This window comes from Mastigoproctus giganteus, chromosome 5 (assembly GCF_048544385.1).
Source record: "Mastigoproctus giganteus isolate SK-2022 chromosome 5, ASM4854438v1, whole genome shotgun sequence".
Taxonomy (NCBI): Eukaryota; Metazoa; Arthropoda; class Arachnida; order Uropygi; family Thelyphonidae; genus Mastigoproctus; species Mastigoproctus giganteus.
This window is the reverse complement of record NC_143579.1, coordinates 129640345-129662864: the sequence shown is the minus strand read 5'-3', so window position 1 is coordinate 129662864 and position 22520 is coordinate 129640345. Positions and strand designations below refer to the sequence as shown.

At 38.6% G+C, this 22520-nt stretch overlaps 1 protein-coding gene across 1 annotated transcript in view; it reads left to right on the top strand.

Annotated features, from left to right (window-relative positions):
- Positions 1-22520, top strand: part of LOC150085702 (protein turtle-like) — a 619203-nt gene that overhangs the window by 455674 nt on the left and 141009 nt on the right. Inside the window, exon 4 of the mRNA XM_090374652.1 lies at positions 13791-13997. Within this exon, the coding sequence (XP_090230778.1) occupies positions 13791-13997 (207 nt within the window). The remainder of the gene's footprint in view (positions 1-13790; positions 13998-22520) is intronic.

Sequence of the window (22520 nt, the reverse complement as noted above, 5' to 3'; positions counted from 1 at the left end):
GATTCTCCAATATGTCCCCCCCCCCCAGAAATGAGGAGAGCTGATGTAGCCTGTAATAATTTTATGGTGGTAGGGAAGTCAATCTTCTTTCTTCAATATTCGATTTCATAGTTGTGAAATGTAATGCTGTAATGGGAGTAGTGTTGATGTCATTTGCGAGGCTATGTTTGCGTGCTAGCCACCTGATCATCCAATATTCGCTGGACTGAAGGATGCGGAAGCTGACGCCCACATCTCTGAAGCATATAGGACTGACGAATGAATCATCCGATAAACGCATTTGATAGAAGTTTCAGAGTCTTGAAGAGACAGTGAACAGTGAAATCCCAAATTCGCGGTTCAAATGGATAAAACTGCAATAAGATGCTCGATTTAAGTGAAATTATGCAAATGTGTTCCCAAAGAAATTTTGTTTAATTTTAGCTTTGGTTAGATTTTAATAGACAGTACCTAACTAAAAGTCCTCATTTGAAGTACGCATGAACGTAGAGAGAACTTTTCCTCATCGACGACAAACAAATTCAAAAATTAGATCACGGTTAAATGACGAAATTCGTGTTGTGAAATACAAAATGTTAAAACTGTTTGCCACATGATATTTTATGAAGGAATAAAAATGCCATATGGTGGCAGTAAACATCGGACTCATGACAGCGATTATCCCTCGTTGGTAGCACAGTTGGTATTATCACCGTCCTTCCCACACCGGGTGTAAAACATCTGGGTTCGACTCCAGTCAATGACGTCAGAAATTTTTATGGCTGAGTTAATTGTTCTCAGGCGAAGCAAGCATGGTTTTTCGTTCAGAAAATAGCAAATTGACTACAGAACACACGAAATTTATAGACATAAGTTGCTGATGACCCTAAGGCTATATGGCCCTAAGGTTTTAGGGTCATCAGCAACTTAGGCTATATGGCCTAAGTTGCTGATGACCCTAAAACCTTACAACATCCTAACAGAGGGCTAATGCTCTTAAAATTCTTGAAATGGTGCCGAACTTTTCAGACGGTGTTCTAAGAACTCGAAATTCTTGCATTTACCTAGGGTTTAGATTTGCAAATCTCCAACCTCAAATTCTGTTTATATGTACTTGCGTCACATACAAAAGAGTATTGAAAGATATTTTTATTCATAAACTGTAACGATAGGAGAAAGCCCTGTACATTTGGCTAGTAGCCAAATATTATGCAAACATAATATATGCCTGTTAGCTTTCATGCAAGACCGTTTCCATGCGAGACAATGTAGACACCCATTTCATGAACAGCATGAAACATAAAGGGATTTTGGGGACGGAAAATCAGTACATGAATCGCAACAGATGGGCAGTCCTGGCGTTATATTTTATGCCTGCTGGTTTCTGCCTATGGGAGTACATCAAGTCGTACTGCGATATAACAGGACGCTTGACAGGTCTCAAGGAAAGTGCCTACACGGTTTATGTAGTTGCCACAATGAATATTTTAACACTGAAGCAACGTACAGCGCCGTTTTCATCTAAGGGCATTTTTCCAATCTTTTATGCACATCAGCAAGATTTTGTTTCTTGGTCCCCTTCCCTTCGAAAACATCTCTGATTTAGGGTTCCAGTAATAACACCCTAAACTTTATAATAAAAATTTCGTTACCTATCCCTCAATAAATACTTTAAAGATATCGAGGTGCTGCTATATTCTAAAACTAAACACTTAAATTTAAAAGAAAAAAAAACTTAGGCAAACATGAATTTTGGGCGCTCTCAAAATCAAGTAATAAAACAAATGCCCCATTCTGTCTCCCCTGTCTTGTGGTATTTCATTGTGAGAACTCGAAAATTCACATTTTACTAAGTTTTAAATTAAATGTCCCTTTTTATACCCCACCACCATGTCAGTAAACTGTTCCATTCTACTCCCAGCTATTCCCTGTTAATTGGAGGATATCTTTGGAATATCTCAAGTAGCATGGAATCATGAATACAATCGTTAATCATAATTTGCATCATGCGGGCTTGAACAACTTTTCCTCGGAGGGCATGTATACTCTCGCTCCTGAACTCGGTTAGGCCATGCTATGTGTTTAGTTTTAGAAGACAGAAATACTTTGACATAAATGTAAGACTTTCAGGTGCCTTTAAAGTAATCTAATCTCAAGGTATGTATATTAGCCCGTTAGTTAGTCCTATCAATTATTGGTATCCTTAAACAGTAAAAAAATAAATATTCCACACTGGAAGAACTTTTTTTCCTCGCTCTATCGAAAATAAAAATTTGACTTTTTCATTCAGCAAAATATGCAAACCGACTAGTGAAGAGAAAGGTGCAATTTTAGACTCAATTTTATTGACTCCTTATGATGTTTGTTGCCTTGTTGCTTATTGTAGCCAGCGCAACCGAACTCGTTCACTTAATAAATATATTATTATAAAATATATCGTATTACGTAAAGTTTGGAATCATAACTCCAAAAATAATATCACTTTCAGAAATTTATTTGAACAATAACATTTTTACGATCCCATTTTCATTATAAGATAAATTTAAGACCCCGCTTTTATGTCTTCTCTTGCATCTCCATTATTTCCATTTTAAGAACTTCTAAGATGTAATAGAAGTTATATTTAATGACCATATTAAATATTCCTCTTCAAATATGATTTTATATTTTTGAGCGAAGCTCGGGAATGTTTCTACTCGGTGATTTACACACTACAAGATGCTGTCCCGAATCACAAGTTTTAAATTTTAAGATACAGCACTTTTCAATTTTGAATTTTTACAACGATAGCAACTATAGACTCAATGTTCAGTTGCTAGGCCGAAACATATCGGATCATGCTGGAAATAAGCGAGCATTTTTCTTTTATTTCCATACGTGAAGAAGCAGTGGACTTGATTGTTTATCTCAAAACCATTGTGACAAAAACACGAAACTAAACAAGCTCGAATAAAAATTAGACCATCAACAGTAACTTATCCGTTTTAAACTGACGACTAAGTTTGCCCAAACATTGTTGCTGGCTTCTTTCAAAACGACGTTAGGAGATGCAGCGTGCTTAGACATATTCTGCGGATAACAAGGAATTAGTCCTAGTTATCCGTAACGAATAGTGCAAAACTTTTCATTCTGTCACAACATCAGAAGATTTAGATTGAAAAGATCAGATTCATGAGGTTAGAAGACCTTTGAATTCCTTCAAACTCTCAGCCTCAACTACCTGAGGAGGCTACTTGTTCCAGTCATCAACCATTCCCTGGTAAAAATAAAAAGAAAAAAGAAAACTTCCTACAATTTAGTCTAAACCACTTCTCTTGTAATTTTAATTTATGGCCCCTGGCTCTCGAATTCTTTATAACAGTGAAAATTCCACCTTTATTCATTTTACAAGCCCTCACAGTGGCTTATAAATCTTAACCAGGTCCTCTCTAAGGTGCCTGGTTGCCAAGCTCTGTAGCCCACCACGTAATTATCGTGAAAAGGTCGCCCTTTTCACGATCTCACCATACGAACTTTATTTGAACCCTTTCGAGAAGCTCAATGTCCTTTTTGAGGTGAGATCTCCATACGTGGAGATCTCATACGTGAACACACATTTCCAAATGCGCGTGGATACATTATTCCAAACGTGTAATAATATGTTCAAAATGCGCTCTCAAAATTTCTACTGGTTATTGTTCGCTAAATCATTAATAGGACACCATCGATGATTTTTCTGAGCAGTATAAACTGGCTTCCCTGGCCGCCTGTTTACTGCTCAGAAAACTTCGCACCTGCCCGTATCGTGACTCCCAGATTCGTTTCTTCCTCTACTGATTTTAATTCAACCCCAACAATTGTATGATTTATTTTGAGGTTGCTAAGACCTTGTTGCATTTTGCTGCATTAAAACATTGCTGCTCCTTTTCTGACCATTCTTAAAGTCTGTTAAAGTCATCCTGAAGCAGCATGCTTGACCACTGATAATTAACGACTCTCCCAATCTTTACGTTCTGCAAATTTTGACATCACGCCCGTCATCCCTACGTCGCTATCGTTAAGGAAAATGAGAAACAACAGAGGTCCAAAAACTAATCCATGGGGGACCCCACTTCTGATGTTACACCAATCTGAAAAATATTCATTAATCACAACCGCCTGCCTTCTGCCTTGCAGCCACCCTGCGATCCATCTTAGAACCTTTCCAGTAATCCTAACATGTTTCAATAACCTCTCATGAGGGACTGAGTAAAATGACTTGTCGAAATGACTTGCTCATGAGTAACTGTGACAAAATAGCGTATCAGGTTTGTTAAATGTTATTTTCTCATAAATAACCCCTAGGTGGTAGATGACTCTCATCAACCAGTGAAATACCACCACTTTGCTTATTGGAGGCTTGAAGTGGTGGACCCCATGTTTAGTCTCTAGAGCTAAGTTCCGGTCAGCCCTTCCCTATCTCTTCCATCATGCTGTACGATTGATGACTTTTGAGGTTATGATGAACGTCGTGGCGAGATCCAATATTCCTTACATTTCGAGGGTACAGCTCTAAAACGGTATTCGCAGGCCGGCCGCTAGTTAGTACACCGGACCGAACCTATTGGTAACTCTCTAGAAGGCTTCCGGATCAGCTAGTGTATAATTTTGCTACCTCTACTCTGCCAGATAGTGACTGGAGGGAGTCCGAGTAGTGTGTATGCGGGGAGCATTGTCGAGGCCACGTCATGTCAAGGATCTGGGTATATTCTTACCACGTGTACGCCATATGCAAAAATTTCATTACTTCATACAGCATGCCCCACCCACTTTTTCTTACTACTGAATACACCATGAATTGTCAAACTAATAGAGCAAGCATATCTGCGAAAAGATCTAAACCTCCTAAGCACTTCCTACTTCATTTCACAAATATACGTGGTCTCAATTCTAATCTCAACGATGTCCATTTCCACTTGCAGTCTGCCAAACCCCATTTACTTTTTCTGACAGAATCTCAGTTATCGGTTGATTCAACTACTGCTCATCTCATATGCCCAAATTATTCGCTATATGATTCCTTTCGCCTCAAAGGTGGTACTTGTGCATATGTCCGATCTGATATTCCCTGTCAGAGACTTGGCAATTTGGAATCTCCTCTCTTTGATCTTCTCTGGCTTAAAATCTCTCTACCTCATTGTGTCAAATTCATCTGTTGTCTCTACCGTTCTCCCAACTCCACTAATCACTTGGAACTCTTTGACTTCCTGTCTTTGCAACTTGACTTTCTCCAGTCCAACTTTCCTAACAGTGAGGTAATTTTCCTTGGTGATTTTAATGTTCACAACTCCAGCTGGCTTCTGTTTTCTAGTCACACCGACCCAGCTGGTCAACATGCTGAGGCTTTTGCAATTACTAATGACCTAGCACAGATTGTTCATTTACCTATAAGAATACCGGACAATCTTAATCATACAGCCAATACGCTTGATCTTTTTCTCACAAATAACCTTTCTAAGTACAAAGGTGAGAGGTCATTTAGGCACTTCAGATCACAATTTGGTGATTGTCTCTTCTCCAATGGAACCTTTATCTCATGGCTTATCCCAACCTCGTGTTGTTTGGCATTAAAAGAATGTAAAATGGGATGACCTGCAAGACTTCTTTTCCTTGGTCGGATTACTGTTTCAAAACTTCTGATGTCAACGTTTGCTCAGATCGTGTCAGTGAAATTATTCTTGCAGGAATGGAATCCTTTATCCCACACTCCACTTTAAAATCTCGTCCTTTATCTAAACCTTGGTTTTCCAATAAATGTGCTAAGGCTGTTCAAGAGAAGAATGGTGCATATCGTAATTGGCTTGTTTCTAATTCTTCAGTTTCATTTTCTGCCTACATCAAAGCTCGCAACAATTGTAAAACAGTTATTAATCAGTCCAAACTAGAGTTTGAACAGGTTAAGAGTAGAAAACTTGCTTCTTGCCCTAATGGTAGCCGAGCATTCTGGTCTCTTGCCAAAGCTATTGGCCGCAACTTTTGCCCATCTCTGCTCCCATCTCTGTCCAAACCAAATGGTTCTGTTGTCACTTCAGCCAAGGACAAAGCTGACCTGCTAGCATCCCATTTTTCTTCCAGCTCATGTATTAATGATCTTGGTAAAACACCTCCCACCATTCCCAACACGCTCCATTCAATGCCTCCTGTGGTCTTCCGTCAAAAGGATATCAGAAGGATTTTGATCAATCTTGATGCTAAGAAAGCTCCAGGTCCCGATGGTATTTCTCCACTTGTTCTCAAAACCTGTGCTCCTGAACTTACTCCTATTCTTTGCCGCCTTTTTTCGCTTTCTTATTCCAATGGTGTTTTTCCTTCTGCTTGGAAATTTGCTCATATCCAGCCAGTTCCTAAAAAGGGTGACAAATACCTCCCATCCAATTATCGTCCCATTGCAATTACTTCTACTCTTTCTAAAGTAATGGAGAAATCAATTAACCGCCAACTCTTAAACTACCTAGAAACCTTCCGTCTGATCAACGATCGCCAATATGTATTCCGTCAGTGTCGATCCACTGGTGATATTCTGGCTTATGTTACCCACTTATGGACTAATTCAATGGAAAGGTTCGGTGAAACACAAGTAGTTGCTCTTGACATCTCAAAGGCTTTTGATCGTGTTTGGCATAAAGGTCTTCTAAAGAAGCTTCCATCTTATGGTTTGCCAACTGTTTTTAGTAATTGGTTATCTAGTTTTCTCTCTGATTGCTCACTGAGGGTGATGGTAGATAACTCTCTGTCTTCTAACTTCTCCACTAATGCAGGTGTCCCCCAAGGTTCAGTTCCTTCTCCCACTCTTTTCCTCCTGTATATTAATGACCTTCTTCCGTTGACTGGAAATCCTATCCATAATTTTGCCGATGATAGCACATTGCATTCCACTTTCCATTTTGAGAAACCTTGTCCTGCTCAATCAGCTTCAACTTCTCGAAAATCTGCTACCAATTCCTTAAATGCCGATCTTCAGGTAATTCTCCAGTGGGGCAAAAACAACTTAGTCGATTTCAACCCTTCTAAAACCCAGTCTTGTCTTATATCTCGCAAAAAGAATTGTTCTGCTCCTATGCTTATCTTTAGTGACACTCCGATTTCTAGGCAAAATGATTTATTTCTTTTGGGGATTACTCTGACTTCTAATCTCTCTAGGCACAAGCACATTACAAATATTGCTTCCTCTGCATCTAAAAAACTTGGATTTCTCTTTCGCTCTTGGCGTTACTTTTCTTCCAAACAGCTGCTCACTCTGTATAAATCGCAAATCCGCCCTGCCATGGAATATTGTTCCCACATCTGGGGTGGTGCCCCCAAAACCTTTCTCAGGCTTCTTGATTCCATTCAGAAGAGGGCAGTTAGGTTAATTAATGATTCATCTTTAACAGAGTCTCTCCACTCGCTTTCTCATAGACGTACTGTTTCTTCTGCATGCCTTTTCTACAGATACTTCCCTGGGCACTGTTCTTCTGAATTGGCTTCTATAATTCCCGCTCTCTCTTTCAAAAGAGTTCGAACACGTGCCGCCACCAGCCAACATCCATTTTCTATCCAACTTCAAACCCACAGAACCAACTTTTCATCTTCCTCATTTATTCATTCAACTGCCGTTTTCTGGAACAACCTTCCTTCATACGTATTTCCTGAAAATTACAATCTACAGAAGTTCAAGTCTAATGTCAACAAATGTCTTCTTTCGTCTTCTCAACCTCCAACCCAAGAACGGTACTAAGTACTATAGGTTCTAATATCTCTCGTGTTTGGGGTTCACATAAAAAAAAAAACATGTTACGTGTACTTCAGAATGCCATTTTTATCTAAATGTCGCTGGCCGGCACTCTTGATCATTGCCTATAAGGTTTATCTACCATTGAAGTCAGACTAACCGGTCTGTACTTACCGACTTCGCTCTTGGAACCGCATTTATGTATTGTCGGCACGTTGGCACTTCTACAATCCTAATGAATTTCTCCTGAGTTCAAAGGTGTCCTCATAGTTAACGTCAATGATTCAGTACACTCTCTGGTCGCCTCCCTTAAAACTTTTATGCCATCAACTGCGAGAGTCTTACTTTCTTTTATGCTTCATTTTATTTTATTTTATTATTATACGAGCTATTCTTATCATTCAGATAATGTTAATTATAGTTATTTCGTTTGCTAATATGCGATGCCAGTTTGAAATATCTTGACAAGTCAGCAATGACAAGTTAATTCTATTTGTATCTCTAAGATCCTTGACCCCCTAATTTGCACGCACAGTAATTTGGTTAGAACTGTTAATTGTCCTTTTATTCCTTGATGTGGAAACACTGGCCTTCATTGCTTTGACGGTACATTGAAACTTATTAGTTCATGTAATTGTTTTTCTCTGCTTTTGCAATTCTCAAAGACAGCCACGTAGAATGTGAAGCCAGTATCACTGGCTGTCCCTTCTAGTTTTTTCTCAGTTAGCCTGCTAACAGCGGACATAATATGCAGTTGCTTCTTGAATCATATATATGCATTCTCTTACCTTGAAAAATCCATTTTACTCATTCTTTCGTTGTACACTTTTTTTTGTTTATTTTCAGCAATTTTCTGTCGACGGTTTAAATTTTTGATTTTGTCTTGTGTTAACCATCTTCAACTCTTTGTGTGTGATAATTAGCCATTCTGTACTGCATTGCGAAATACTGCAGACATAGTTTACCCGGGTTCCTCACAACACTGGTTCACGTACAGTTTCGTCAACATAATTAACGAAATAAATTCGCTAATTATGTTGTTTAATTAATTATGCCTGGTTGTTAAGTGTATAGTTTGTAATAATAATTTCCTTGGAAATACGTGATGTTTAATATCGATCTCCCTTTGCCTTGATCTTAAGACCAATTTTAGTAGTAAGGCTTTGAAACTCAACTTTGATGTCCATGATCTGCTTACAGTTCTAGGTAACATTGAGGCTCTCTCGGCTAGTCCTCCCCCCTACAAACACACAATAATGTTTTGCTGCATCAGAGATCACTTTAACTACTTGAAAATATTTAAAGGAATTCTGAACGGGCAAAAAGAAAACACTAATATTAACTGAGGTTAGATTTACATCTATAATTAATTCTTATATACAACAGCAAAATGGAAACCGAAGCTACAAAATAAAACAAATAATTCAAACTGAATGTAGATTTAAGAATGAAAATTTAAGATCAAAAGGCACGAATATTTGTGGAAGAGCAGAGAGTATAAAGGATTCAGAAAAGAGCCATGAGAGAACTAAGATTGAGATCAAACGATATCGCCATTATACTACCAATAAATACCCGATAACGGTGGTTAGAAAGAGATTGCTAGACTACCAGTAAAGTACAGAAGATAAAAAACCATATTTACTAACACGTGGATTAATATTGCATGAATAAAACAATATAGATCTTTAGATATATCCCCATGTATATTCTGTGTAAATTTATATATGAGGATGTTTTGTATTCGCATGTGGACTTCAGGTTATTTTTATAAATTTTCGAGGCACTTTTGAAAATTAGGCACGGCGTACGCAATGATGATTGTTATTCTGTAGTAAATACAAGATTCGACTGGAATAAAAACAAATTACAGATATACTTCTAAACGATAACCGAACTTTAAGTATGAATTTTTTGATAACTCTTCTTACACTCTATTCAGATAAATGTGGCTGAACTTTCCTTCCAAATATCTCTGTGGTGATGTCAAAAGTTAAAGAAGCACATAAAGTGGAATTAATTTTCCAAACAATCAACCCAGTTAAGTTGCTTATTTCCTGCACTCTGAAATACGTAGGATTTTATGTTTTGTCTTTACCTCCATATTTACTGTAATTTATTTCGCATTAAATGTCCAAATGATCTCAATATTTAAACTAGCTAATTGCATTCGTGAAAAAGATGAAGGCAGAAATGATGTGATTAGATTGTTGAGCCATAACCCAACATACTTTAAATTTCAAATTTGAATGACTTGATTACTCATCTGGAAACACCCACCATACGGGCATATTTCGTCATGGAATTGACAGGAACATCATTAAGAAAACATTAAGTGCTTCTGTCTGTATACTCGCATAATACGATAAACATCAACAATCAGCACGAGGATTTCAGCGGTCTTATTTCTTAATAATTTATTTATTTAACCGACTGCCCTCTGCGATACATCAGACTTTGGCTGGTTAGGCCTTTAGCATATATGTCCAAAGCGTCTATTGTCTTCCCTAAGTCTATGCGTCTTTTCGCATGTCTGTGCGTCTATCCTACTCGACTCCTAATGGATGGATTCTCATAAAAATTTTGGTATGGTAATTGAACGTCGATATTATAAGGATTATCCTTGAGTAATCGTAAATACCTTTTCCTGTTTCTCGAATAATGAGAGAGCCAGCACGCCATCATGATGATTACTACTTTTGTGTGTTACATATATCAAAGTTTAAAAGTCTATCGATCGAAAAGCATTGGTATATCCTAACATACCATCCACCATCGCTCCCGTGCGGTATAACAAAGGCCTGCCCATTCCCAATCTACCTTCCAGAGAATGGTCTTTAGAATTTGATTACGAATCTGGTGAACAAGGATGACTGGGCTAACACCTCAGAAGCGTGTTCAAGTAAAACGCCACATTTCCCTAATTAGAAAGAATGGGATAATTTAGTGAGGAACTTTGGTTTTAGCAAAGTCTTCTGTATGGCGTGCATTGAGCTGGGGGAAAAAATTAACACATCGGATCCTCATGGTGGCACCTTGAATATACAATTTGTGTTTATAAAACTATTTGATGCAAAAGTGAAAGATGGCATATTTATTGTTCCACAAGTTAAGGAGATATGGGCATCATAAGAACTGGAAGACAAAGTGAGTGATGCTGAACGGTTTGCTTGGCAGTCGTTTCGCCTTGTAACAAATGACTTTCTTGGTAATATTACTAGCAAAGATTACAAAAAAAAAGAAAATGTTTGCAAGATGATTGAAAAGTACGGAAAAATGAGACGCAGACTGTCAGTAAAGCTCCATTACTTGAGCTATTCTTCAGACCAAAATATGGCAGTGTTAACGAAGAGCACGTGGTGAGTTTCAGGCAGGTCATGAGGGTCGATGAAGAAGAAATACTAGGAAAGGTGAGTTGAATCTACGATGCGCGACTATCTAATTCATGGTTTGGGATGATCCCACTGAATACAAAAGACAAACATTCAAATTTATATTTTAAGGAGTTTTTTCGAGGGTGTTAATTTCTGATTTTTTAGGTTGTTGTTTACAAATGACAAAGATTAATACTCAGTACTCTATACAGAATTTAAACGGCAACAATAAATCTGATATAGTGTTATTGCATGTTTCCTTTTTTAGTTTCTGGGCAAACCTTTATTTCTAAGAAATACAGATAAACAGAAATTTTCAAAATTTGTTACATCGTATTGTATAACAGTCATTAAACAATTAACTTTGTTTTACTCTGCCAGCCAGACCGTATTCAACATTAACAGAAGCGTATTTTGTGATGATGTTAGTCCCTGTTTATGTCATTTCGTCAAAGTACGCCCAAAATTCTTCAACTTGATCCAGCTGCTGCTTTTGTTTTCTTCGTAATTTTTCTTGAGACGTTGTTTTAACTTGCCACTAGTGATATACCGAAGTTACTTTCTGCCCTGTAAACTTTGATTACAAGCTGACTGTCCACCGTTGAAAAGTAGGATTTGTTTTCTTGGCATGTTGTTTTTATTCTTTTCAAAATTTAAGATGGATTGCTTGCTTGCTCATGACAGTAGCCAACATCTAACCAGTTGCTGTCAGAGTTCTTCCTGTTAGGAACAGTGTAGAAGCAACAAAAAACGGGAGGGGGAGTTGTGGGAAAGAAAAACTGAAGAAAAGAATGTTGACATCGCACTAATCCAGTCTGGTTTTGTCACTTCCCAACAGTGAACTTCGAGTGAAAAAGGAAATTATGGGAAATACCAAGAAATATCAATAAAAAGCTAGAAAAAAAATGCAGTCAGTAATAAAAAGGCAATGGCCTGGAATCGAAGGAAACAGCTAGTGGCTCTTTTGCAAATAATTTCAATAAAATATATTCCGGGAAGTGCTTATCCTTTTAAAGCTTGTTTTGGTTATACTTCAGAAATGCATTTCGCTAAAGGAAATAAGAACTTGGGCGTAATTACTTGAACAGCGTGGATAGGTGTGCAGGAGTGTCCAGCGCAAGAAGCGAAACTGATGATATGAATTCACTTAGTCTAATGGAGCCTTCAGCTGAGACTAATTTAATCGTAATTTCCCGAAACGAACGAAGCAGAATATCCACTCGCTGCGGAATTCTCGAAAAAACTTTGCATCCTTTAGTGATTTCTTATGTGCGGTTAGGCCGTCCTTTTCAGCGAATGAATTAATGATTAACCGACTTAATATTGGATCTCTTTTTTTTAAGGATCAGTATCAGATAACCTTAAGAGAGTAATCTCGCTGGCTTGTTAAAATTCGGACGTTTAATTTGTGAATCTCGAGAGATTGTTTTGTTTTTTTTTACTCTTCCTTCTCTTGAAATAAGAAGAGCGGAAATACTGAGCTGCTTTCTGTTATGTTAGCAATAATGAGCCGTGACGCATGAAGAGTCGACATGCCATTTTACAGGCGATTTCAGACATTTTTTGTTAGTGTTGTGCCTATATTTTGCGGCCGTTATCGCCTTACATCTTATTCTGAGAAGTTTATATCAAACTTTTATAATTACTTCTTAAATGAGTGCTCGAAGGTATAATTGCCATCTTCTATCTCATAAAAATCAAGGCCCATCTTAAAAATGAAGTAATTAACCTTTGCCATTCTGTTTTTCTTCTGAGTGACAGGTGGTGAATTAGGAAGTTTGACATTCATTTTCCGAGTAACTGCGAAACATTTATGCTTATAATCTCCTCAGAGTGGCTGGCGGCAATTTCAACGGTAATTTGAATAACCGAATTTCGTCACGCTAATCGTTCCAGTTGATTCAAAAATTGGTCGCTTAATTTTAAGTTCTTAGCCAGCTCATTATTGGGGACTTAAAGCAATTGATATATTTTTTGTTTCTTCAGTTATTGTGAGCGGCTCAATGCACGCTTCCACTTTTGCAGCTCCTCATCAGACGAGATCGCGTGAACCAAGTGTGTTACTTTTCGCTGGCCATTGCGCATTTCTCGTGGAATAAACCGACGTTTTTGTTAGACATTGTGGCAATTCACACGAGGGTATCTGAACGTCTTTTGTCAAGCTTTGTTACCCTCGTGTGAAGTAATGGGATTGTTTTATCTGCGCGTTACAGTTCACTAGTTTGTTTGAAATAGCTATAATTTAGCGATGCGGGTTTCGTTCAGGTAAAATAATGGAACTGGTGTCATCCAGACACCGTTAAAACTTAATACAAAGTTAAATTGTCTTACTTTAGTTAGGAGCTGTTACATTTCTCGAATTAATTATTGTGAATTTGAAAAAAGTCTCTGTAATGATTTTATAAAAAAAAATAAAAATCTGTGGTGTGGTGTACATTGTGTTTCGCTCGATTGCAGAGTCTGGGACCAATGGTTTTGTTTTCCATTGTTCGTGTTCATCGACCATGTCTGAATCTGTTTGTGGAAACAATCAAGGTTCTCTTTTGTCACTTTGGAGTAAATCTCGCTGGAAGGAATAATTCTCTCAATCAATTGATATCTGTATATAAATTTGTTTTTATCCACCACATATTTTGTATTTGATGAACACTTCTTTCTTATAGTTTTGGCGATTGCACGATTAAGCTTTCTTCTTATTTGCTTTATAGGTAAACCTCGACCGGCTGTAACTTGGTGGCGAGAGTATTCCCTACTTGACGACACCTATTCCTTTGTGCCTGGGGACAATTTAGTACGAAATGAGCTAAAGATTGCTGAACTTCGACGACATGATCTGTTAGCCGTTCTCACCTGCCAAGCTTCAAATAACAACATTACAGTGCCAGCGTCCAGTGCAGTCACCCTCGATCTTAACTGTAAGAAATTCAGCTTTTTTACTTTTTATGAAATTGATGTTTCTAGATGTTACTGAATGAATTCCAATGTTTCACTTAACCGAAAACACAAAATTCGAGTAATCCAAAAACGTTGTGTTATTAGTAAAGAGATAATCCCTAATATATTCCAGTTGAGTAATTACATTAACTTTATAACATTCTATTTCGTATTAGTTTCAGAAACCCCTTAATTAAATGGGAAAAAAGGTTCCAGAATGCTCTTGTCTACAAGTGATCAGAGAGTATGTACAAACTAGAATATACAAGAATCGCAATTTGAGCAAATGATTGGTTATGCCTATCTTGTAGAGGGCATTGCAACAGCACATGGAGTTTAACGAAGCTGCAGAAGGCAGTGGTGTCATTTAGAATAGGATGCAATGCTAAAAAGCACACAGTGAACTTGAATGCGGACAGACAGGCTAGTTAACCATAGGGCAAGGCTTATCAAATTATGGATTTCGTAGATTTTCAATCTTGACAATATCAGAATTCAACTATTGCGGTTTAGATCTTCAAAGTCCTGCTATTTTTTGAGAACACCAAGTCTGAAACTGTCAAAGAATCATCTAGACATCTGTGGGAAGTCCAAGAGTAGTTTTCAATGCGTGTATTGTTCGTGACGTTGAATCAATATGGTGTCCATCGACGAGTTACTGTATACACTTCTTTCATTACGAAAGTTAATATACAGCTACGGATGCAATGGCCTCTTGCTCCAGGAAGTGATACCAACTTGGATATGCTACCAACCTGAAGAACGTTTTAAAAATGTCTGAGCCTTTCCAGTCACCATCGATATTCTAAGAGTTTTGACCTGCTTTACGTGGTAATGAATTGCATTGACATTTTTTGTCGATATCTTGCTGAAGGAGCGATAAATTTCAGTCGGATAATTATGATCGAACCAATTGACATGTAAAATAAATAGATGTCGTTTTATTGCACTAGGGAATAAGTTTGAAAAAGCATTTGGTTTACACGTCAGTGAAAGCTTCATTTCATTAAACGTGTAATTTTTCGCATTAATGAAATGAGACAAGTATTTCGTTGAGAGAGGACTTTGAGCCTATTACGTTGTCACTGAACGACAAAAAAGTCCCATATTAAGATTTTGAATTAAATATGCATGCCTTATCAGTTTATTCGTGCGTTAATTAATCTTCCGGTTCATTTATAATTTTTTTCCCACAGTGGCGATGAACAGTCTAATAACTAAAGCGTGATCATCGATGCAAACATTGATTCAGAAACTGATATTTCTTCACTTCCAAAAAAACAAGGGGGAAAAAAAGCTTAACATGAAAAAAGCTTATCGGCTTTCGAAGAATCCATGACCTTACAAATGCAGGTACAATTTTCTTCTGTTCAGATCTATGTTTAGCTAATTAATTATGGCCCAATATGTTAACTGAAGTTAAAGGGCAAAAAATTGAAACCTATTTACAAAATCAAAGAGACAACCTTCTGTACAATAAAAATTACGTTATATCGTCTTCTATCCCAACTTGAAAAGAGTCCCTTTTTCTGTGGCATAGCTTAAAACTTGGGTATAGTTTAGAACAAACTAAGCTTCGGTGCGAGATGATTGGTAAGAATAAAGAGATGATTGACCAGAGAAATTGAGGCAAATCCTGCGATGAGCTTGCAAAGAGAATGCTTTTTTTTGTGTATAAGCAAGAAGGAGAATGTATGTTGAAAAGAAGCTGCAGAGATAGATCCATTAGGATATGTTAACGGAGAGAAGCATAAAATCGAAATGTCCACCACTTTCAGAATCTGGTAGATGAGGATAGGATTTACATTGTTGGTAATGGGGTGGTGAGTAGTTTGGTTAGGGAAAAAAGTTCTGTAAATTGAATTCAGGTAGTTTTGTCCTTAACGAGAGACCTTGTCATTTTATTGCCAGCGATGATTCTGTTCCCCCCCCCCCTTCTGCTTTTACGTTTAACGGACGGTCAGTTACTGTATTTCTGTCTCTATAGCTTATTTTCTGCATAAATTACCCTTGTAAAGTTTATGTTTTTGTTATTAATTTTGGTTCTTTCGTGTTGGATTGCTTGGATTTAAACAACAACATGCCTGATGACAAAGCGCAGGTTGAAGTGTTAAGTAAATGGCCAGAGGAAGCTGCTATGTAAACAACTGGGCTGCATCTCAAACGTTACTGCTTCACTCGAGGTACCTAATCTCTCTCTCGCTTAACTGGACATGATATATTGTGTAACGCAACAACTGACACCTACCGTCAAATTATAAGGTTGAACGAAACCTGTGCTTAAATGCTTCAGATCCAGGCATTGCTGGAGCACGGACTCAATCACTGTGTACACATTCCAGCTACACGAAGAAAACCATGTCAGCTGATGCTGCCAGACATGTCCAAACTTGCATTGCAGCCGATTGGTTGAGTCCATGAATAAGCACAGGTTTTCATACCTCTGGATATTATGCCAATGAAATGCTTGTTAACTGAAGGAGTAGAGGTAGGCGCATTCGTGATCATTATTATTATTTTTTTATCATTGTGTTTAAAACGTTGAGTTAACATTGTACTAACAGTCAAACTTTCTGGTGTATGTGTACTGTAATTATTGAACTATAAATACAGGAAAATATATTTCATTTTTCTAAACGAAGTTGCATCCATATACATGATACAAGAACAAAATTTGGTTAAACCATGTGTACGAGTGCCTCCCCACCCCCCACAAGTCTGATAGATACATTTCGCACATACTGGATGATAACACAATTTCTGGAAGTTTATTATAATTGTACATCATATCATAGATAATTTGGCCAATACTTATTAAGTTCCACAAATTTTACGTTCGGAAGTAAATTCTATTTCTAATATCATCGCTGTTTTATCATTAAAAATTCATAAACCTAATGGCTTCATATACGTAAGTTTTAGATTTACTTCCGGTGAAGAATTCGCTTTTTTTAAGGTTTGGATATTTATTCTCCTTACGCTTAACAATTACAATTTTATAGGCATTTGATTAATTGCTACTTTAGTTGTCTACTGAAGTATTTAAATCAATTGCCAAATGAATTATTTCAATTAATTGCCAACTGAATTATTTCAATTAATTCTTTTAATTAATTAATTATTTAAATTGAAATACTCCGCATCCTTCTGTATTTTTAATTAAGGATATAAATGTTTTGACTTTTTCCTATGTGCCGCTTCGATTTATCGTTTTTTTTAAGGCTGCATAAAATGAATTTTGGCGTTGCCTTATCTATGTATTGGTAATAAATAAATTCGATCTCAAACTTGAATTGGAATACAAATAGACCTTTGGAGAAAGCGTATTTTCATTGCAAATTTATTACTGATATAATGGCGATTTTTTTAAAAAATAAAATAAGAGCAAAGGGGAACGGAGTGCTGTGTTGGGTGCATTTCCAATTCGTCCTCTGTTTTTTTCCACTTTACCTAAAATTCAACTTAATATGATTGGATGGATTCTACCATCCAATCATATTAAAAGAAAATTCTTAATGCGTAATGGATGTGAAAGAATTATGAATAAAAATGACATTTCAATCAATTTATTTTCCATATACTTCCCGGGAGAGCACTGATATACAATCACTAGTCAAAAAATTAGAAACATTTTCCAGTTGGTGTCAACAGGTGATTAAATGTAAGATATTCAAATATAAGCTATCACACGAATAAACACATTTCTTTTTTATCAGATAAATACTGTAGACTTTCCTGTGGCTTCTTAGTCGATCTGGTCATGGGAAAGACAACTACTCTTTCCTAATTTCAGAAAGGTGTTTGAAGCACGTTTAGAAGGAGCCATTTGAGAAATTGTAGAATGCAATTTTAAAAGAAGGAAGAAAAACATTTTTTTAATCTTAAAATTGTACTCAAAGAAAAAGACCAAATAAATTTAAATCGAATTGTGCATGAGAACAGAATATCCGGTTTGCAGAAAGTAAATGGAAAATTCAATTTAGGCAAAGAAAGATCCATTTCCACCGGAACTGCTAAGTAGGAATTGAAGAATTTGGAATTTGGTAGTCGTGTGTAGAAAGCCACAACTTTCTGAAAAAAATGGAAGATTCAAGTGGAGTGGTACCACAGATCAAAAACTCAACTGTGGAACAGTGGAAAAAGAAGTGGCCCGATGGGCCATGATTTACGCTTTTACACAAAGGGTTGGGTCAAAATGTGGCATGAAACTTATGAGGCCATGTAGCCAGACTGTCTAGTGAGCACTGCTTAAGAGGCTGTAAGTTGTATCATGATATGGGATATGTTCTGTGAGAAACTAATCCACTCATACTCACCCTGCAGTGCTTCATTTTTACCAGGATTACGACGTATCCTTTCAAGAAGACAACGCAACTATCCATAGTATAAAAATTGCATCTGATTGCTTCGAGGAACATTCTCAAACTTTCCAGTATTTACCCTACCGTCCATATCCAAATCCAATTGAGAATATCTGGGATATGTTGGAAAGTGCATATCGCATTCGTAGTTCTCTACCGACAACAATACAGCAGCTGATAAATATCCTCATGGAAGAATGGAGAAATCTGGATCTAGACTCGCACACCTTGTGGAATCCATGCCACGACGGTAATTCGAGAAAAAGACGGCTCTACTAGATATTCAGTAAAGGTTTCTAATTTTTTCTCCAGTGAGTGTATAAAAGAATAATATATAATCATTTGTTAACCTGATTAATATTAAGTCATTGAATATGGTTAAACTACTACATATTTTTTATAAGATTTTGGTAATTGAATGCTAGTGCAACACTTACGCATCCGAACTGCGTACAATCTTAAAATGTGGAACACCAAGCCAAATTTTTATTTTTTATTTTTTAATGTAAATCGCAAACAGAAAGGTATTATATTAAAGCCTATAGTACTTGGTACCATGAATGCGTTGAAGGTTGACTTGGTCTTGATGTAATTTTCAGCAAATACATGTGAAGGCTGGATGGTTGTTCTAGAGTTTAGGCATATCAGCAACGTAGGCAGTATTATGCCGTATATAATATGTCTGAAAACTGTGTTTTCTCCTGTGGTCTATTTGCTGTTTTCTGGACGTAAACTCTGGTTTCCGGGAAAAAGAGATCATTCTACCCTCGCTTGAGACCAACTAACTTAGCCACTTTGTGAAAAGTACCAATAAAAATTGCTGGGGTCATTGACGGGATTCAAACTTAGGTCTTTTCCACATACTGTAAAGCAGGACAGTTATTATACAAACTTTGATAGCCACGAGGGTGCGTAGCACAGTTGGAATAAAGGATGGTTGTTCTGGGGGGGGGAAAAGAAGTTGAACGGATAAATGAGGAAGAAGAAAAATTGGTTCTGTGAGTTTGGAATTGGACAATCAATGGATGGACCAGTCTGAACACGTGTTGCAGACAACATATGTTCGGACTGGTTTTGAAGAGACAGGGAGAATTACAAATGCCAGTTCAGAAGAGCGGTGCCAATCAAAGTATCTAAAGCAATAGAAAAGGATCGCAGTAGAAACAGAAGGTCTATGAGATGTAAAGTATGTTTGATGTCAAGCGGCACCAGGGGTTTCCCCCATCTCCGCGTTGCTGGAATTGTGATGGGTGTGCCAGTTTACTGGAAATGCGAGAGATTTAAGTGTGTTGATATTGTACATGTGTGGTGTCAAGAGGTGTGTGGTATCATGTGTGCTGTGTACCGTTGTTCATCTGGTCGTTTAGCCGCTGGACCCCTACTGAGGCCCAAAGTTGCCCCACTTTCGCCCAGTGAAGGTAGACCAGAAAACCCAGTAGTGTTAATTGTACTCTTGAAGGTCCTGCCATCTAATTTCCTGAGATTTAAGTGGCTAGGACCTAATAAAAAAAACATAATAATAAATTTATACGCTCGCGTGGCGAGGAGGCGCTAGGAATGGGAGGCCAAAAGTAGTGGGCGAAGGTGATTTTAGATAGTTTAATTTAGATTGGGTGGGACATTCACTTGCCTGCAGGTAGAGTGGGGAGGAAAGCAGAGACATGGAGCCCATAGGGAAGAGAGCTCCAGTTTACAGTGGGCATGCCCCACCAGAGAGTAAGAATGGGGTGGCGGGGGGAGAAGCGGTACAGTCATCTCCCCCACCCGCCAGGGAGGGGTGGGAAAGGTGAGCCAGGCAATGGAACTGGCTCAGGTCGCCAATAGGGCGTTGTGTGCACAGACTGAGATTTGTCCATGTGGCGTTTGGTATAGACCAGTAGGATTGATTCTCTTCCGAGATTTAAGTCCGGTTCTCTGATGTCCATGTGAGCCAAGTTTGGCCGCCTATTTGGAGGTCGCTCATTGGAGACCGGTCCCGTCCAGTTAAATCAGATTTTGGCGTCCATAGGATATTGTGTAGAGGGACGCTCGTGGCTTTTTGTGTACACTCCGTCTGGAGGTAGGGAATGAGTATTCAAGAACCAAGTCGAGGTCCATTTGATGCTGGAAATGTAGGATCAATGAGTCCAGGTCCATACAGTGCAGTCAATGCAAAGTCATTTGTTGATAGGATTTATTCGCCATTGGGGCGAATTCCGTTGATATTTGGGCGAATGGATCTGTCATACAGGATGCAAGTCCAAGTCGTATATTATATGCATGGAGGCTATGCTTGGTCTTTTGTTGGGAGGTTGCACTTGGATGCCATGTCCCGTCCGTGAGTCAATTCGCAGTGGAAAGGAATTGAGTGTGGTTGAAGTGAGTTCCAGTTCCGCCATGATGTCCAGCGTTATCCACTGAGGCAGAATTGAGAGGTTATACTATACTATATGAGTTGGGATATTTTTTGGTCCAAACCTAGTAGTCTGGTATTGATGGAATTATAAGTTTCCTCTTGATTATGGAGCTTTCAGGTTCGGGGTGCATGGAGTACTACATTTGTCCTTGTTGTTCTTGGTTTGAAAGAAATGGAAGGATAAATCGTCTAGAGTATAGGCTCTGGGCAAATTCAGTTAAGGCTTTGTAGGTTGTCCCGTCCTCCAGTAGGTGGTGCTCCTGGTCTTTAGGATTACAACGCACTTGCATGATCACCTGGACACGTAGGTCGTCATACAGTTCACACTCGTGCATCTGATGGTCCCAGGTCGCAGAGGAGCCACAGAGAGAGGCAGGGTTGTTTGTGATTCCAAGGAGATGAAGCTTATGACGGATCGCTCCGTGTCCTGTAAGGAGGTAGGTGACATGCAGTTATGGTTAAAACCATGTCGGGAATTTTGCTCCACATTTGGAAGGAACTTTCGCGTGACTTCTCCCTTGTCAGAGTTTGTCTAGCGCTGTTGCCAGATTGATCGCAGGTAGATCTGAAGCTTGTTCTTCTCGGCTTTCCGATTAATTGTCGGATCTGTTGTGTAGTCCAGGTATGTTGTAACCTTTCCCCCTCCAAGCTCCTGCAGAATGCCTGTGCGGGTCATCACGAGGTCGAGAGGGAGAGATCCTGTTATCAATTGCAGTGCGTGGGTCAACACTGTTTTGCATGCTCGGGTGAGGGTCAATAAGATGGGTCTATGAATAATATCGAAGCGGCCGCTGGCGATTTATCACGGTGGAGGCCTTGTGGTACCATGCGCTAGAGGCATATGTGATTGCCGAGATGATTGCTGCTTTATAGAGGATCGCCAAGGTGCGCCTTTTCAGCCCCAATGTCGGCATGTAACTCTGGTGAGCATGGCTGCATAATTTTTAATCTTATTCTGTACGTACTTAAGGTGTAGAGTGAACAACCGGTTGCGATCCAGGATAACTCCCAAGTATTTCAGTTCAGTAACTAGCTTGATAGTTCTGTTATGGATTCTAATCTGTGGTGGTCTGGTTGGGGTTAGGTAACCCTTCAGTAGAATGGATTGAGTTTTGGTGGGCGAAATAGTGGAACGGTGCCTTTCCGTCCATTCTTGGAGTTTGGTTAGCGCTGTGTTTGCACGAATTTCCATTTGGGCTCTTGAGTCTGCGGGTAGAACCAGGGAAAGGTCATCGGTATACGCCAGTGCTTGTACATCCCTTAGGTCAAGATGAAGAAACTCGTCCAAGACATAGTTCCACGGGGAGGGGCCCAATACAGAGCCCTACGGGCATCAGCGGTGTACTTGGCGCTCGGCCTTGCATAGGGTGCCTGAACCAAGACCCTTCTTCTGCTCAGGTAGCTTTTTATGCAGCTGTAGGTATTTATCGGCAGATGAGCAGCCCTGAGTCTTGCGAGGACGCAAGGCCATCAAAAGGCATCGAACGCTCCCAGCAAAATCTATAGATGAGGAGTAGATATTTCTGTGTATAGTTTCCTGCCGTGTTCAGCATGTGCTTCAGTGGGTCCAGGGTGGATTTTCCTGAATTGAAGCCGTATTGCCCGTTTGTCGGTAGATTTGCTGTAGAGTAGTGTATTTCGATTCTCTGTTTGAGCAGTTGTTCTAGCACTTTACTGAGCACAGAGAGGTGAGCAATTGGTTGGTAGGATTCCGGTATGTGTGGCTGTTTGGTCGGATTTTTGAGGGT